Source organism: Cololabis saira, chromosome 12 (genome assembly GCF_033807715.1).
Source record: "Cololabis saira isolate AMF1-May2022 chromosome 12, fColSai1.1, whole genome shotgun sequence".
Lineage (NCBI taxonomy): Eukaryota > Metazoa > Chordata > Actinopteri > Beloniformes > Belonidae > Cololabis > Cololabis saira.
The window spans coordinates 10084617-10103220 of record NC_084598.1 but is presented as its reverse complement, the minus strand read 5'-3'; the positions used below and the strand labels follow the sequence as shown (position 1 = coordinate 10103220).

General features: G+C 44.1%; 1 protein-coding gene across 10 annotated transcripts in view; it reads left to right on the top strand.

Moving 5' to 3' along the window:
- Positions 1-16559, top strand: part of LOC133456819 (ankyrin repeat and SAM domain-containing protein 1A-like) — a 67919-nt gene extending 51360 nt beyond the window's left edge. For 8 of the 10 annotated variants that reach the window (XM_061735431.1, XM_061735426.1, XM_061735424.1 and 5 more), the window contains 10 exons: positions 5259-5357; positions 6081-6227; positions 6834-6941; positions 7077-7247; positions 7348-7485; positions 7576-7647; positions 7753-7839; positions 8246-8383; positions 10872-11048; positions 13846-14356. In XM_061735431.1, the coding sequence (XP_061591415.1) occupies positions 5259-5357; positions 6081-6227; positions 6834-6941; positions 7077-7247; positions 7348-7485; positions 7576-7647; positions 7753-7839; positions 8246-8383; positions 10872-11048; positions 13846-13962 (1254 nt within the window). In that variant the 3' untranslated portion in view covers positions 13963-14356. The other 2 variants (XM_061735428.1, XM_061735427.1) reach the window with 2 other exon arrangements.
- The last annotated feature ends 2045 nt before the right edge of the window (positions 16560-18604 follow it).

The following is an 18604-nucleotide window of genomic DNA, read 5'->3' as shown; positions in this document are numbered from 1 at the left end:
ATCCTCTCGTACTTTGCAGTTTTCTTCAGGAGCGTTTTAGTACAGAGTTGCTGTATCGACAGCACTGAGATGATGTTTTACCAAATGCAGATCTGTACTGGTTCCTGAATAGCTTTATATCAGGACTTCTGGACTCAAATTTTGTCCCATTAGGCTCCAGCTTTTTGCACCAAACAAATTGTCAGGCTTGTAATCTCACTTGTATTCCTGGACACCTCAACAAATGCAAAGAGAACAGTTCCTGCTCTTCGGTTCCCACAAAACTGTGAAGTTGCTATCCGCCGGCGTCTGTCTAATTTCAGTGCGCCAGCATATGCATCTGCACGATCTTTGATGTATTTTACATAACGTGGGAGCAGCATTCGCCCTTCCCTCCGTCTCGGGGAGTGTGATCATGTTTCAGTCTGCGCTGCAGCCTCTGAAGTAGCACACTGCTGTCTTTGCCGCTCTCCTTCAAAGCATTTTTATCTTTAAGCACAGCTTACAGACCACCCGGCCTCGTGAAAATCACTGGCAGATTTAGGAGACGCTTGTAACCTTAAAAACAGCACGTCCTTCCCTCAGCAAATGTTTGCAAAGGAGGAATGATCATTCGGTCTCATTAGAAGTGAGCAGTGAATCAGCCTGTCTCCAGGAAAAGGTCTTCTCTTTAGCTCTGTGGGGACAAACCCGTCTCAGAAATGGTGCTCATAACTTTATCATCATTAAATGCAAACGTTCAGCTTCATTTAAAAACATTGACCCTCACCGGATTAATCCGTTTAACGGTCTCGTTAGTGTAGGCATAATTACTGGGTGAGAGATGGCCCGTCCGCTGCAGCAATTATTTGAATGAGATCAATGATTAAACATCATTTACTCCACGATCTCACTCTTCCCTGCAGGCTCGCTCTAGCAGCGGATCAATAACCGCGCTGATTGTATTGTGTTGAATACTTATCGACTTGTGGAGCAAACGGCCCGGACAAACGAGATCTGCGCGGCCATGCCACAAATAATGCTTGTTGAGAGGAAACCCATCCTCCTCAGCGGTTTGGGTTGGCTGGACCAGACACAGCTAAGGGTTTATTCTGCAGCTCGAGGTTGTGTTGGCTTTGATGGGTCATTTAAGAAGCAATAAGGGGTTCAAAGAGAGCGCTGTTTCCAGAGAGGGTTGACAGACATGCACTTGTGATGCATCTCTATGATCTCAATGCAGCAGTATCTCTATCTCTGGAACATCCCCCTCTTTAAGTCCTCGTTCTTGTGGCTTAAATAGTTGCAAAGTGGTTACGATGGATCCCGTCAATGAAACCAAGCCCTGCAGAAAACTCTGGTAATGGCTTCGTGCATTACAAGCTCGAGGATTCTGACGGGATTTATTGATCTGTCTCGAGTGGTGGTCATGATGTTTTATGTCAATTAAAAAACATTTGCGCGTGGATTGAATGGAAAAGAAAAAGTATTTTTGCACATTCAGTCCACCTCAGATCTGTGTGGTGTTCTTGCAGCCACTTCTACAGGACCGACCATTATTTTTGGGTTAGTTGTCCTTTAGACAGTCAGACTGAGTGAACCGTGCCCTCCAGCGCCCGACCTGAATTTAGATCACTTTAACCGAGGTGGGGGTCGGTTGGGGGCGGTGTTCTCCCCTTGGTGAACAGAGCAGCATTTTAATGAGAGCAGAATGGAGATGAATGGAGAGCACACAAAACCATCCAGGAGATGTATTCTTTTAGCTTTCTCTTTATGAATGTGTCCACGTATGTGACACTGCAGAACATTCACCGTCACATCACACCGTTTGTGGTTGGAGATCTTCTACAATCCTTCTGGCAGTCTGGCAGATCTAGGCTTGTTATTTATGCTCTAGGATTTTATTCATTCAACTACCAAGCAAATTATGAAAGAAGGCAACCGTGACATGGCTGGTGGAGAAACAGCACAAAAGATGGGATCACCTCCATTCCAGATCAGATCTGTACCCTGTGAACCCTGATATGTGGACGGGGCCATACCCAATGCCAGGACGCAGTGGACAACAGCATCCAGTTAATCAGGGAAGGATGCAGGAGCTGCAGTTTTAGGGCCAGTCCCAATACAGCCCCCTACTTTTCAGCACTACCCCTACATTTTGCGCGTTCCCGTGAGGGTAGTGGTGTCCCAATTCCTCTTTGCATCTAGGGGTTGTTGCTTAAGCGAGGGTTAGGGGGCATCAGTCTAGCCCTACAGAGCGAGGGTTTTCAGATGCTCACTAGCTGACCGAGGGCCAGAAAAATTTCCCAGAATACTTTACGTCATCATTTGCAGACTGAATCAAACAAAAAAACATGGCGGACATTTCTAATTTTTAGTGAATAAAATCAATATTTTGAGTTAGTTTCTGCATAAAAATGCATTTTGATTACATTTCTAGCGAGAAATATATATTTTACTTTCATAATATTCACTCAGTGAATGTACATAATCACTCGCTTGGTCGTTGTTGCGTTGTATCTTCAGATCTAGCCAGAATTAAGGCTGATTTATCGTTCTGCGTTACACCAACGCAGAGCCTACGGCGTAGGTTACGCGTCGCCGTGCACTGTACGGCGCGCGTCGCCGCGTAACTTACTTTAACACGGAACCATAAATCAGCCAAAAGTGGCATATTAACAGCGCTACAGCAGAAATTAAAACTTGCTTCTAGCTCTCAGCTTCCTGATATGGTGTGACGTATGTGCAAACGTAACTACGCAGTCGCTTACGTACCCGAACGTAAACCACGCAGTGACGTAGCAAGTGGTGTCCCAATCCCTAGGGAAGATTACAAGGGCCCTACCGCTGTGGCTTCATTTTTAGAGCTAGTGGTAGAAAGTAGGGGGTGTATTGGCATTGGCCCTTAGACTGCGCTCTGCATGTAGAGGAGGACAGAAGTCTGAACACCCAAGTTCAGAGACCTGCTTTTCCATGGCCTCTACCCTCTGGAACTGTCCTCAGAACCTTTCACACTCACACGGAGGAGAAGTGACATGAGGACAAGAGAACTGGGCCTTTGTTGAGTAAGCAAGGCGAAGAAGATTACAGCACTAAACGGAGAGGAAAAGAATCACGCATCTGTTATCTGCACATCTATAAACAACATCATTGTGAACGAGTGTGTAGCATGAAACTCAATATACAACTGGTGCATTCAAACATATCAAATTAGCATCAGAAAAAAGGGAAGAAAGAAGAACAGCAACCCAGGAAGTGGGTGAAGCCAGTCTGTTAGCGCTCTCTCCTTCTGGAGAGCCATCTATCAGTTCATCTCCAGTGGGACAGTAATGCAATCATCCACGCACTGTGAAAGCACCATTATCCTCCCAGCTCTCCCAGTAGTTTGAACCCTCAGCCGGAGAGACGGAGACTGACGGCTGCTACTCAGAGATAATGGGCTTTTAGTACGAGGCTTTAAAAAGCAAAGAAGCAGCATCATGAAGCCGAGCCGTAACCCAGAGTGTGGATCGCTGTTATTTTCCCACCTCTTCTGTTTCCCATAGACAGGGTGGATCTCCTCATATTACACACTTCTGTTCTTTAATAAGAACCAGCGGGGCTGATGTGTTGCAATGTTCATGTCTTACTCAGCAAAGTTGGCATTGTTGTTGTGATTCCAGAGGAAGTATCGCACGGAACAATCTGCAGTATTTAACCCTCACAGATACGTGCACGCTCCGCTCTTCTTCCTGTTGCATGTTATTTGCATCGGCGTCCATTTGAAAAACGGGCCAGCAGGCTGGACCTGCACACACTTTCTCGCCGGTCTGTTGGTGTCTTGTGTGTGTTTGTGCACAAGTAAGTCGGCACCATGGGATTTACTAGAGGTTCCAGTTGCTTGGTCGGGTACATGTTCGTCACATGTACCACGGGGAAGCGTGTGATACTTTAACCTTCTCACCTCTGCCAGTTGTGGTCCTGGAACCAGAGGTGTCAAGTAACAAAGTACAAATACTTCGTTACCTTACTTGAGTAGAAATTTTGGTTATCTATACTTCACTGGAGTAATTATTTTTCAGACGACTTTTTACTTTTACTTACATTTTCATACAATTATCTGTACTTTTTACTCCTTACATTTTAAAAACAGCCTCGTTACTCTATTTCATTTCGGCCTTTAAAAAAAACTATCCAGTTAAATTGCTCCATCCGGATAGAGTGAATGTGGTTGTGGTTGTTTCAGATGTTCTTGTCCAGTTTTGTTCTTACATCCGTTCCCTCAGATTCCTGCAACTAAACTTGGATGTACATTCCAATAAAGGTTAGGATAAATGATAACATGCCTCTGAAGTTTGACTTTTTGCACCATTACAATACTTATAGGAAACTAGTCATCATATCTCCTGCTCTCTGAAACACATGTTAATGCTCAATAGTACACATATATGCTTCTTTAATATATTTGCATTATACTAAGATACATTCATTTTCAATGGCTTTTGTCCTTAATGGCTTTTTCCCCCTTACATTACTTTTACTTTTATACTTTAAGTAGTTTTGAAACCAGTACTTTTATACTTTTACTTGAGTAAAAAACTAGAGTTGATACTTGAAGTTCTACAGGAGTATTTTTAAACTCTAGTATCTATACTTCTACCTGAGTAATGAATGTGAATACTTTTGACACCTCTGCCTGGAACTGTCTTCTCATTGGTCCGTTTGAGTATCACTGCTTTATAACTCCTGATTTATTTTGACTGAAATCCTGAAATCAGTGTACTGGATCACTAAAAAAAACACCTTCAGCTGTTGCAGTAGAGGTTTCTCTTCTTCTCTCAGGGTTTTCTGGATTTCTCAGCAACAGTTAGATGCTACAGCTCTACGATTCTGTTCCTACGTCTCATACCTGCATCTCTGTCATCGATTCGTCTCCGTCCATTATCCACTTCCTGCCGCGCCGTCTGAGGCGATACCACGTGTAACCAAAGACCGGCCTGACCATCGCTTCCAACATCTCTCCCCGTCCTCTTCCCCCCCGCACACTTAAGTGGTTATCAGCAGTCTGCTTGCAACAGTCAATAAGCTGGGTTCTGTGGAGAAATCAGTCAGGACGCTGACTTTTCCCCTCGCAGTGATGGCATAGTTAGATCAATACTCCGCCTGCAGCGAAGGCCTTTCTCATGGACGATCAATCCCAGTTATATTTAATGTTGGATTCAGGCCGCTGTGTGTGTGTGTGTGTGTGGGTATGTGTGTGTGTTTGGGGTTGTCATTGATGATTGGACGTACGTGTACCCACTGGACTGTGTTTGCTTCTAAAGGGCAGCAACGTAATGGAGGACCAGGACCTGAGAGAGATTGGGATCACTGACCCGAGTCACCGCAAGAAGATCCTGCACGCAGCGCGCTCGCTGCCAAAGGTGACGACTCACTGACACCCACGTCATTCCACAGTGATACGTCCCAGGGTTCACATCAGAGCGCGTTCGCCTCGACACCAGAGCAGGAGTGCACCGGTGGAAACGTGAACCGCATATGTTTGAGCAGCTACGCTCCAATAACACCGTGATATTCCAGTAATGTTTCATCAGTCCGGTACCTAACCAAATGTGAAATAATGAGGCAATCACCCCGTCTCTGTTCCTCATTCGCCCCATCCCGTCGGTGGCTGTCGGCTGCCTCCAGCAGCTGGTGGATTCTTGACTTTTAGCCAAAGAAGTCTTTTAATAGTTTATGGGGACGTTTGACCCGCGGCCGTCTCTGAACGGCTCACCTCTAAACCCTCTAGATGGTTTAGTTTGTTGGCTCTTTGAAGCCCAAAGAAGTAAGATAACAACACGAGTCAGCTCAACTCCCGCTCGATGAGCCTCACCGTCAAACATTGTTGTGGATTATGATGTAATAATAATATAATTATGTTAAATAATTCATTGGTAAGAGAAATGTGCATTATTTTCATTGTAAGGTCCGCATGTTTAACACTTCAGTGATATAAATGTGACCATTTAACTTTGGGTCAGCGTTTTTTAATGCAAAGCCACTGAGAATATCAGGCTAGAATAGTTTAAAGTAGCGGTTGGGTGGTGCAGTCGTTGTCCTCCATCCTCCAAAGCCTCTGTGACACACTCAGCGTTTCCCCGCAGGTGAAAGCGCTGGGCTGCGACGGCAGCAGCTCGCTGTCGTCCTGGCTGGAGAACCTGGGCCTGCATGAGTACTTGCACAACTTCTTGGCCAGTGGCTACCGCACTCTGGACTGCGTCAAAAACCTGTGGGAGCTGGAGATCGTCAATGTGAGTTGCAGCGACGCTCTCAGACTTGCAGAGACTATCGGAGGGTGGAATGGGTTCTCAAGTACGCTAAAGAAAGTCTGTTTGATAGTTCGAGCTCAGACTTTGGGCCGTAGTTTTCCCCGTCTGAGTGTAAGAAGTGAAATCCTGAGGAAGTGTTGTAACCGTGTGAGAGAACTTTATGCCGTTGGTGGTGCAACAAAGTCACTTTCTTATGAGACTAGATTTTAAAATGCGATTAGATCAGGAGCCTGTGAGCACACCGCTGTCCTTTGTACCATTTTCCTGTAAAGAAACGGAAGCTGGGTTTTACATTAAGAAATCCCTCTGTCTGCCTTTGATGGTGCAGTGCTGCATTTTTAATGCATTCATGGCGTCTGCAGATTGCTTGAGCGGTGAGTAATCACTGGCAGGTATCTTATTTCTGTAAAGAGACGAGCAGGTGCGTGCTCATGCAGGATGCATGGAGTCGACAGGACGAGACAGATTCAGAACATCACCTATCAAAGTTATGCATCAGCGGCGGCTCATTATTTGGTGTTCTCTCATTTGCACCTCCGTGTTTTCAGCATCTGTTCAGTAGGTAATAGTCCCCCCTTTTTTCCCCAGGTGCTAAAAATTACCTTGCTTGGTCACAGGAAACGCATCATTGCCTCATTAGCGGAGAGACCCTACGAGGAGCCTCCAGTAAAACCTCCTCGCTTGTCTCAGATCAGGGTGAGAACTTGCAGACTCCTACACTTTGTAATGACGTTTCATCTTGTTTCTTTCCTCCTCGCCGTCACGCTCCATTAGAGTCAATCCCCCTATGTTTCTTAGAGTAAACAGTTTTGTTTGTGTCCGTGTGTGCAGTACCACGACCTGCCCGGGTCCCAGTCCTCGTCCCCCCTCAGCCAGATGGAGTCGTACACCGGCCGCTCCATGGACCCCCTGGTGCCCACGGCAGAGCCAGGCAGGAAGAAAGCCCCAGACACCGACTACGACGTCTCCCAGAGATACCGCAGTGAGCGGCACAAGCCTCACGTACGTGCTCCGGATGCCCCGTTTGTTTTTGATGTAGGCGGGCCTCTGATGGACCTAGACCTGATGGACACCAATACTAATGTTTGTTTTTTTTCTCCAGGAGCATCATGAGGACTGGCATCGAGAGCCCCGCTTGACTCTGCGGCCGCCAAGTCTAGCAGCACCGTATGCCCCGGTCCAGAACTGGCATCACCAGCCCGAAAAACTCATCTTTGAATCCTGTGCCTACGAATCGAATGTGCGTTGACTTGTTTGTCCCTCCTGTATGATGTGCTTTTATTTAAACCCGTGGCAGATTGACAGCGTTTTCTCTCCTCCTTGCTTATAGTACCTGGGGTCGATGCTCATCAAGGACCTGAGGGGTACCGAGTCCACACAAGATGCTTGTTCCAAAATGCGGGTAAGAAAACAAATGCGTCTCTTTTTTTCTGATGTTTCACAAGCTGTTTGAGTGATCTGAAAATCCCCCTGATGATCTTTGTACCCCGGCTGGCTCTTCCCGCAGAGGTCGACTGAACAAATGAGAAAAGTCCCCACCATCGTGCTCTCCATCACTTACAAGGGCGTGAAGTTCATCGATGCAGCCAACAAGGTCAGCCCCTGCGTGCGCAGACTGGAGCTGTTACTCTTTAACCGAGAGCCGTGTCTTGCTCCGAGACCTCAGCACACGCCAGTTCATTCTCCTTTGTGATATTTTCATTGACTTTTCTCCAACTCTCACATTTGGACCAATGCATTTTATTTTATGTCTTGATACGTAAAACCTTAGAACCAGAGGGGATTTTACAGTCTTATAGATAAGCCTATGCATGTGTTTTGTATATTTGACTGCATCAATTTACAGTAAGCCTCATTGTCTCCTCTTTAATTGCCACTTATTTCTAGAAAGACATCATTACTTTTGTTTTTCAGCAACACTGCTCCATAATGTCTTGCTGGTATGTTAATATGATCGAACACAGACCTCATTTATAATGGCAACGTTCCTCTCGGTGCAGAACATCATTGCAGAGCACGAGATTCGGAACATATCGTGTGCAGCCCAGGACCCGGAGGACTTGTGCACGTTTGCCTACATCACAAAGGACCTGAAGACCAGCCACCATTACTGCCATGTGTTCAGCACGGTGGACGTGGTAAGGACTCCTTCACCCTAGTTCCTCTGAACAAGCAGACACTAGTCTGCTTCTTCAGAGGAACCTGCAGACCTCGAAGAGTTTTCTCGTATCTGTGTTGGTAAATATTACACATCCATACTGTCCAGCTCTATGTTGTGGAGTTTTAGTGTTTGCAGTCATAACACAGACTAAGCAGGTTGGTCACATGATTGTTGTGACAGGATTCCACTATAGTGGCACATTGCATTATGGGATATAGTATATGAAGTAGACTGGTCAGTTGCACACTGGAAATGACCCCAGAGGTACCACACCATGTAGGAATTTCTTGCATACTGCAAATAGTGCAGTTGTTTACAACCTGCGTACTGCTTAGTACATCTACAGGACTGTCTCCGAAAATTAGAATATTGTGATAAAGTTCTTTATTTTCTGTAATGCAATTAAAAAAACAAAAATGTCATACATTCTGGATTCATTACAAATAAACTGAAATATTGCAAGCCTTTTATTATTTTAATATTGATGATTATGGTTTACAGTTTAAGATTAAGATTCACAGAATATTCAAATTTTTTGAGATAGGATATTTGAGTTTTCTTAAGCTGTAAACCATGATCAGCAATATTAAAATAATAAAAGGCTTGCAATATTTCAGTTGATTTGTAATGAATCCAAAATGTATGACATTTTAGTTTTTTTAATTGCATTACAGAAAATCACAATATTCTAATTTTCTGAGACAGTCCGGTATAGTGTTGTGGTATAAACTCCACTCACACAGACGGCTCATAGAGCCCTGTAGCTCCTTTATCCTGCCTTGGCGTGCTGTGTGGGACCCCTGGAGCAGGAACAGCGTTTTAGTTTGGCCTCTGTTAAACTTCAGTGCTGACAAGACAGGTAAGTTAGAGCGATAATTTAAAGCCACATAAACCTTCTTTTTCTTCCTTGATTTCCATCCTAGTAACCCGTCATCCAGCATTATACGTTTTACCAAAGCCGTTCGAACTTTCCTGACAGGCACATTTGAATTCCTCCGACGTTTGCAGTCGCTCCGTATTAGTGGAGACACGGGAGGCTGCGTGGTAACGCTGCAATCTCCAGAGAGCCCTCTCTTTCTCTTCAAGGCGTCATGCTTGGGTTGATGATGATAGCCTCCTCGGAGGCACAGCGCCTCTCCAGCCACGATAACTAACCGCCCATTACCTACCCCCCACCCCCACCCCCACCCCCGAGATCTGACGATTATGCTTCTTATCTTCCCCAGAAAGGCAGAGTCATCTTAACGACGCTGCGTTTCCTCGGGCGGCGGGGAGTCTCTGTGATGTGCTCCGGCTGCCTGAACGCAGAGGCTGCTGAGCAGTAAACACAGCGGCGGTAGTTTGATAACATGCCACAATAAGACCACTCTCGTTATCGTGACCTGCACTGACCGTGACGCTGCTCTCGGTGTCTACCAGGGACGATCCACGGTGGTCAGAGAGACTCTGAGCTGATCCTTGTCGGGCAGAGAGGGAACAACTTTTGTTGTTATTTACATCAGAGACACACAGTGATGTGGTCATCCGGAAAGGGATTTTCCCCTCAAATTGCCTGCAGATGATTTCAGAGCTCTTTGTCAAGTGGCTGTGTTGCTCTGTCAGTAAAGATGCTTTTGTCAACGAAAATTATGACTAACAGTGCGCCCAAAATGCCATACTAAACAGTATATACTAAAAAGTATACTTAAATTCGGCACACTTTTGAGTAAATATCAGTAGTGTGCATTAATTCGAACGTACTACTCAGAGCGCACACGCCACTTCCTGCCGTTGGGAGGAAGTGACGTGTCACAGCAGCAGTAGCAGCTGTTACCATGGTAACAGCAGCAGTAGCAGCTCCGCTCCGCTATTTCCTGTTTATCCTGCCCGAAACAAGATGACATTATATAATATTATTATATACCAATATTATAATATTACTATTATATAATAATATTATTATACTTAATATTATACTTATGACATATCCGTATCTAGGCAGCACCCTAGCAACCAAACACTGCTGCATTGCATTGTGGGAAGTTTCTGCTGAGCTAGTGTCCATCAATCCACACTAATACATTTCTCCGGAATGAGTATGGATAGCACATACTATTGTGTACGTACTAATGTTTCGGACGCACTAAAAAAATCTTGCATACTCATTAGGGTGGAAGTATGGAATTTCGGACGCAGCCTAAATATCATCGACAACGAACCTTTATCACCTGAGGAAAACAAGATGAGACGCAACAAAAATGCTGGTCATGTGACGATAACCATAATTAAACATATAATGCAATATCGTAGAGGAATAAAAACCAGACTAAAGTGTAGATTACAAAATAAAAGCTCTGCGGGATTCTCGGGGATTATTAAATTATTAAAGTGTACTAATGATGTGTAGTGATGTAATGATGTGTCCAGTTTAGGTCTGCTTCTCCAAACTCAGCTGGAGCCTTCCTGGTTTCTGTGTTTGTGTGTAGAACCTGACCTACGAGATCATCCTGACGCTGGGCCAGGCGTTCGAGGTGGCCTACCAGCTGGCACTGCAGGCCCAGAGGACAAAGCAGCACCAGAACCTCCCCCTGGGATCAGAGGTCATCGAGACCAAGTCCAGCCGGCCCGTGCCCAAACCCCGCGGGAGCGTCCGGAAGTCGGGGGTAGGTGAACTCACGTTCGCGGGGCAACACGACATATGTTGTACAGACGGTTTCCGAGTGCGGATCAGAGTTACGACCTTGTTCGTTAGAATCACAACCATCTTAATAATGGAAAACTTCTTACTGCGTAGAACTGGGCACCCACACTACTCCAGCATGATGGGTGCATCACTTTCTCAGCCGTTCCTCTTACCCTCCCTTCTCAATTCCTCAAATACAGTAAATCTACACTCCTTAGTTGAGTTTTGTTTAGCCTCACACAGGTGATTTATTTAAGGCCACGGGATTTGGTTCCAATAATTGTGGTTTTCTTTGCAGAAAGCAGATGGAAATGCTATCACATTCACACTTAAACATTACCTTCAGTTCTACTGTTTTTCTTTGTTTTGATCATATTTCACCAGATGTCATCCCTGTTTACAGTTGTTAGTTGGGTTTTTTTTTCAACCACATTTCTTTCTAGAGGCTGATCCCTCCAGTTTTTCATAAGTTCAACAATCTTGTTGGTTGTTGCTTCCCAAGAAGAGTAACATCTTTCCATGACCACAGTCACCATCATGTTTGTTGAATAAGAAGCTACACACTGCATCAATTTGTCTTAAAAAACTTGTGTCCAACTGAAATGTGCTAATCACACATATACAGCTGACACGTTTGATGACTAATGATGATTTGTGATCGGTGTGTGCACGTATACAGAGCTTTTCACACGTGTCCCTGTAACAACCACAGTCCTATCTGTGTTTGATGCAAGTGATCAGACTTTGTGTTGTTCCACCGCTCTCTCCCCCTTCGTCTGCGTGTCTTCTCTCTTCCTGGTGATGTATGCATCACCCAAAGACCGTGCCCTTCTCAGCATTCATTCCCGTTACTACACCAGCACCACCTACTTCTCTTATGTCTCCTCCTTCTGTCCTGTCCCCTCTCAACCTTTTCTCCTCCACAGAACATTTTTTGTGTTGCTGTGTGTGGATGATGAGTTTCTGTATTTTCACGTTTGTAAAAAGCCTCAAGTCAGCTTCACTTCACTGTAACTGACCAGTAGGGGGCTCGCTTGTTCTTCCATGAATATGTTTGACTTTGCTGCCCTCTGGTGGCATTTGGGTAGATAGACAGACAAAATCCCCCCGCCAGGAGAGTTGAGCCCTGTCTTATCTCTTACTAGCGTTTCTGCAAAACTGGAAACTGTTGCAGACTAAAACTGCTGCAGACAAAGACATTGTCAACTGCATGATTTGTGAGTTTAACATTTTACAATGAGACGATTTTTTGCATCCTTTATTAGTAGAAAAACAAAACTAAGCTTGGAGAGCAGAAACACGGTGCTGTCTCCACATTAAAACGTCCTGAGGTAATGGAAACCTGTATTTGTGCAAATTATTACTGTTTGGAAACATTTTCTCCTAATCTGCAACCTTAACTGTTAAACAACCAGCTGACAAAGTGCAATAAATGGTTTAAGTATATGAAAATATTGCTGTGTTGTATATTTAGCTTTTTATAGAAGTGCAGTATTTAACAGTGATTACATTTTATGGCCATTTATCATCTACTTGTGATACCACTGCTTCCTCTAAAAAGTCCTAAAACTTCAACATATTGTCAAATAAATTCATGAAGAGTTAATTCTACTTACATGTATGTTTTTTTTTAATAGTACCATTAACATTTATTAACAATGAAGTGTAAACAAATACTACATAGAGAAAGAAAATCACCTTGGTGAAAATCAAGCTTTTAACCTTGTTGCTCATACGGTGTTTTTTAAACACAAGGAGACGAGCCGAGTATTGATCCTCTGTGCGATCGCAGCACCTGTGCAGCAGGTGGAAGTGGAGCGCAGCAGGTGCAGCTCCGTCAGCCAGAGATTCATGTCTAACAAACCTAAAGAACCGGTCGTGTTGATTTAATGAGCCGGTGTTTGCCAGTGATGGGAAGTGACTGGAACAACATATTTGTGCCTGTTTAATGACACAGACACTCAGCGGTGTTTGCTCAGCTCAGCTGCAGCCAGGAACAAACAGTCAGAGATGTTGAAGTCCTTCCAAGAAGTCTGTACCAACGTTAAGATGGATTAATACAAATAAAACACCCAAATGTGTAGCTTTCACAAGCAGAAATGGTATGATAAATGGCTATAGGGCAATTGAAAATAAAATATTGCCATTAAAGAAAAAAAAAGGTAATTTAACTAAATAAACCCAGTTATGGAACGCTGATTTATTCCAAATGAAATAAATAAATATGTAAATTATGAAATATTCAATTAAATAAATGAATGACAATGAAATAAATACAAAATTAATTAATAAAAACTTTACTTTTTAAATGGCAATGACTTTTTATTTCATAACAAATTATTTCATATTGGCACATTTATTTATTTCATAATGGAATATTTATTTATTTCATGACACTTTTATTTTGTAATGCCCCTTTACATATTACATTTCATGACACTTTTATTTATTTCATGGCTCTTTTATTTGATTTTTTTTATTAATTCATTTTGTGTTATTTCATTGTCATATTAATTTATTTAATTGAATATTTAATAATTTAAGTATTTATATATTTAATTTTGAATGAATCAGCGTTCCATGCCCAGTGAGTGCCCCTGGAAGTGGTTGCGATGTTGCATCTTGTATTAAATCTCATCATCCTACAGCTTTGTGGGTACATTTTTAGATAATTATCAAGATGAACCTTTGCAGCCAACTAAAGAAAGTGTGATCAAACTTGCAAGCATGCAGTGTTGACAGGCAGCGATTCTGATGGCGTGTGTCTTCCCTTCCAGGGGGACGGTGTGGACCAGGAGGGGGAGTCCCAGTCCCAGGGCAGCGCCACGTGGCTCGTGGACCCCAAGGAGTCCAAGCGCACCATCAGCACTAAGTACGAGACCACCATATTCTGAGCGGACCCTCCTCCCGCTGGGCCTGGGCTCGCCTTTCCTCCCTCCCCTCCTTCTGTGTGCCTTTCACTGTGACTCAGCCTCCTCCCTTCCGCTGGACCTCCTCTCCCCCCCCCCACCTGGCTTCAGCCGCTGCTCCTGTTCCTCTGACAAAACCACAACCTTTCCACGGTTAACCGGCTGCTGTTGCTGCTTCCTAAGCTTAAACCTCCACCTCTACACTCTGTTGTTTATCAACCCTTCCACCTCGTCCACCCCTTTACGCCGATGTCACCTGCTCCACGAGGCCGCCTCTCACCTGCACTCTCCTCCCGTCTCCCCTGGTTCTGTCCACTTCCCTTCACACCTGTCCACCTCCAACTGCTTGCTCTTTGTGATCAACTCTTTCTCCTCTGCTAACGTAGGCGAAGGCAGCTCTGAGGCTCTTTCCTCTGACCTATCGCCTCCTGCCTCGTCCCTCCTGCCAGCGTCTGATTAGCCAGAGCCGGGAGCGACCCGCCACACACACACCCTGTACCTGGATGGGCACGTTATCTGAGGAGGCTGTGGAGCAGCTCCCGTCATTTCTATGCATCAGTTGGCCTGCAGGGGACTGCTTCTCTCTGGGGGTGCAGGTGTTAGTGGGGATGAGCACGTGGCGGTGTGATGGCGAGGTTTCTCCCTGTAAGCTGCCTGCTGCCTGAAGCCAAACGGGGCTAAGATCGTAGCACTGTGACCTAGTCCTTTGAACATTTTTGGGGGGTATTTCCTGGAGGGGAATATGGGGGGGGGGGGGGGGTCTTGCTGCTTCAGACAAAAGAAAGTCCAAACCATCTGATGACTGCTCGACGAGAGCAGCAGGACGCAAACGTGACGCTCCTGCTGGAGTGAACTAACTACGACTAAGCACTTTCACAAACTCCTCGAGTGTGTTGGTTCATGTTCTCGTCCGTGTCGTCGGGTGTTGTTCTCTTCACAGCGAATGCCTTCGGTGCTCACCCATCATGCATTGCCTTCATTGTTTGTTTTTGCCAATGACACCGAGTTAATATTTCACCACAGCTGGTGAAGTTAATCATCATGACAGGAGGGCGATCCTTTACCGTCATGCCGTTTGTGTCAGTCAGTTTACTGTTTTTTTTGTTATTTTTACTTTATTTTAACCTCACTTTTTTGTGTGCGTGTGTCTCTGTGTCTGTGTCTATCCCCCCCCTGTAGCTGAACACTATGGCTGCTCCCCGTCAGTGAGGCGGGACAGGAATGAGCCCTGCTGCATGGTGGGTGGGATGTGTTTTTATTTTTCTTCTTCTTCTGTTTGACGGGCGGGAGGGCGGGGGGAATAGGGGGGCCGGTCCCGGGTTCCATGCAGCAGATCACAGCTCCAGTCGGCTCCTGCTCACCTCTGGGACGGAGAAGACGCTGCACTCCCCCCCATCAGTCGATCGACCTCTCTGCACACGGACGCACCTCCATCCACCCTCCCGCCCGACGGCCCCGCGAGACGCCGACGCCGGCCTCGCTGGCGTCTACTCTCTGAGGAAATGTAGCTGCAGGTTTCAATGCAGCACTCGTGACGAAAGGGGAAGTGGCAGAAATCAGGAACATGAACTGCATTCTGTTGTTTTGTTGTTGACACCTCACACTGTAGGCGTTCACTCTCGTCCGTCACCAACCCTCGGAGCTTCTCTCAATGACCATCATCCCGCATCGGAGGAACTCTAACCAAACTAAACACTACAAAGACTCTTTAATCCCAATGTTTTTATTTGATTTGAATGTTGCTGTTGTTCTTTTTTGTAATATATCTGATTTTATTATTTTATGGGGCATTGTGTGTCCCGATGCTGGAACTGGATGAGCAGTGGATCACTGCAGGTCCCGTCCTCCTGTCCCTGCAACCTTGTTTTTACGTTAAGCTTGACAAGATTATTCATCGGACCTGCCATGCAGGCTGGTACGACTTTAGACTTCTACGCTGCAAGCAGAACAGTAGGGCACTGCATGTTCCTCTAGCCAACTCCCAGTGTGTCGGTTGTTCACGGTACTGTCTGGCCCAGCCGAGCGTATCTGGGTACTTTAACCGGGTCGTTATGATTTAACTGTTGTGTATGTGGTACGTGGTGCCGCCGGTGTGAAAACGCACGGCGCGCCAGTGTCGACACCCTCGGACATCCAACTAGTCCTGTTCTGTTTTTGCACATTGTCAAGGATCAGGAGGCGTGTCGGAACTAATCTGATGACTATAATGAGAATAATATTGTATATGATTTTAGCAGGGCCGTATTTTGATACTTGAATGACTTTTTGTTTTTATAGATATCTATATATATATATATAAATATATATATATATATATTTATATATATATGTATGTATGTACTATGTAATTTTTGACGTTTGTCAAAAGAGAGAAAAGGACTATCTTATGAAATTAAACATATCGTGAACAAATACCCTGTGATTTTTCAAGAAAAAAAGGTTAATACATTGACTCAGTTAGAGGGACCTCACTTCAGAGAAAAGATTGTAAATAATCTTGGGCTTCCAGTCTTTTTTTATGATTATTTTTCATAATTGTACAACTAATAAATGTTGCAGTTAGAGTCCCTGCCCCTGTTGAATCTTTTTTTTGTACATTCATTGTTCTCGTTTCACCGCTTCAGTCGTCGCTGTCGGGGGGCCAAGACCTGGATGGTGGAAGTGCTTGGATGAAATGTTTTCTGTCTCATCAGAGGGTGGTGGGCAGCAGAGAGCTGTTTCAGGAGGCGACGGCCTCTCGTGTCAACGCGGTCGTCTCCTGCAGCAGCACCGGTTGCAGCGACGTCAGAACAAATGAGCACGACTTATTTGTCTCGGTTCGCTCCTTTCCTCTTCATGTGGAGACATTTAATGCTGTGACCTTTTAAAACTCCAAATCTGCTCTCCTGATTTCCTAGACTTCCTTACTTTTATTAGCTGGTGGTAATTCGAATTGGGCTCCATTAAGGTCTTGACAATTATTCTTATCTTGTCATGAGGGAAATGAGTCGACTGAAGAAAATTACTGCTGCTGTAATTTAAATGCCTTAGACTTTGTCAGCAGCAAGTCGTATAGCAATCACCCTAAAGAACTAAATACCCCCCAGACTTGCTTCAGAAATAAAGACAGATTCAAATCAGCTTCTACTTTTACTTGAGAGTTACCTGTCTGATTAAATGTCATATTCTCTCGATTACTTGTAGCGAACTGCTGTCCAGCTATAAAAGCCTTTCTGTCTGAAACTGCTTATCGCTTCAATTCTGCTTTTGAAGGTAAATCATAAGTCTGGGTGATTTAAGTTATCTGTAAATCATGTCGAATTATCCATCCCAGTTTTGTGAGTTCCTCGCCCTGCTGTTAGGACATCGTGGGATGGGTGTGGGGGGGCAGGAAGTTGATGGAAATAAGATTTTTATTACAGGTGACAGACGTCACCGATGTGTACTGCAGTTCCTGGGAAAAACACACTGTCGTGAAACTGTCGGGTGGATAGTTCTGCTTTACACCCACACACACACACACACCTGACGCTTCCCAGCCTATGTGATAAATTGTGAAATAAATGCCTTGAGATACTAATTTTATACAGACTGATAGTGAATTTACCTTCTCTGCTCACATCTGGTGTATATATTCCCACTATTGTCCACATTTAGCCAACATCAAAAGGTTTTACACATCACAATAGATACAAGCATGATGATGGCTCCATTTAATCAGCCACAAATATTGTGGAATATTTATTTATTTTATGTACTTTTAAAAAAAAAAAATAAGTCAACTTTTTGCATGAGATTATTATGTAGATCAAGAAAGACTAATTTTCTGTATGTAAATAATACATTTTGCAAGTAAGTTTACTTTATTTATCAAAATTAAGTTGACTTGACTTGCAAATGAATTTTGTACATACTAAAAATAAAATAGTTATTCAAAGACTAGTCTTTCTTGATCTACATAAAAATCTCATGCGAAAAAAGTTGCCTTCATTTTTTTAAAGTAGATCAACCAAGATATTTTTTACTGTGGTTGTTCTACTTAAACAAATAAAGCATGTTTCATCTAAACTTTGGTCAATCTGCCCAATAGATTAAAATTGTTAAAGGAAAGGTAAATACAACAAGATCGTTGCTTGTTGTTTGTGTGTAAAAAGATAAAAGATTGCCTGGGATTACATAAATACTGCTTGTTAAAGAAACAAAATGCACAATGCAGATTATGTTCAAAACTAGATGTATTCATACAGAGCAACAAACTTCATTTTCTAATTGTTTATATCACAGATTTAAATATGTTATATTTACATGCGCTTAGATGTATTTTTTCAGTGTATATAAGTCTAATATTCCATTGTTTTGAAGTTTGTAAAAAATAAAAAGTGCTTCAGATTACAGTTGAATAAATTAGATGAATGTATGTGATTATTAAAAATAGCCATGATGTATTTTTCTTCACCTGTCAGTACAAATGTCAGTTTAAAACAAACCAAAACCAAAACGGATAAGTTTTCAGTTCGGCTCACTTCTCTGCTGCGGGCGTTGCCATGGAAACGTCCGCGGCGGCCGCTGATTGGTCCGCGCCAGCCAGCGCTCCCGGAAGCCGCGGCCTCACCTGGTCGCAGGTTCCTCTACCTGCTCAGCCGGTCGC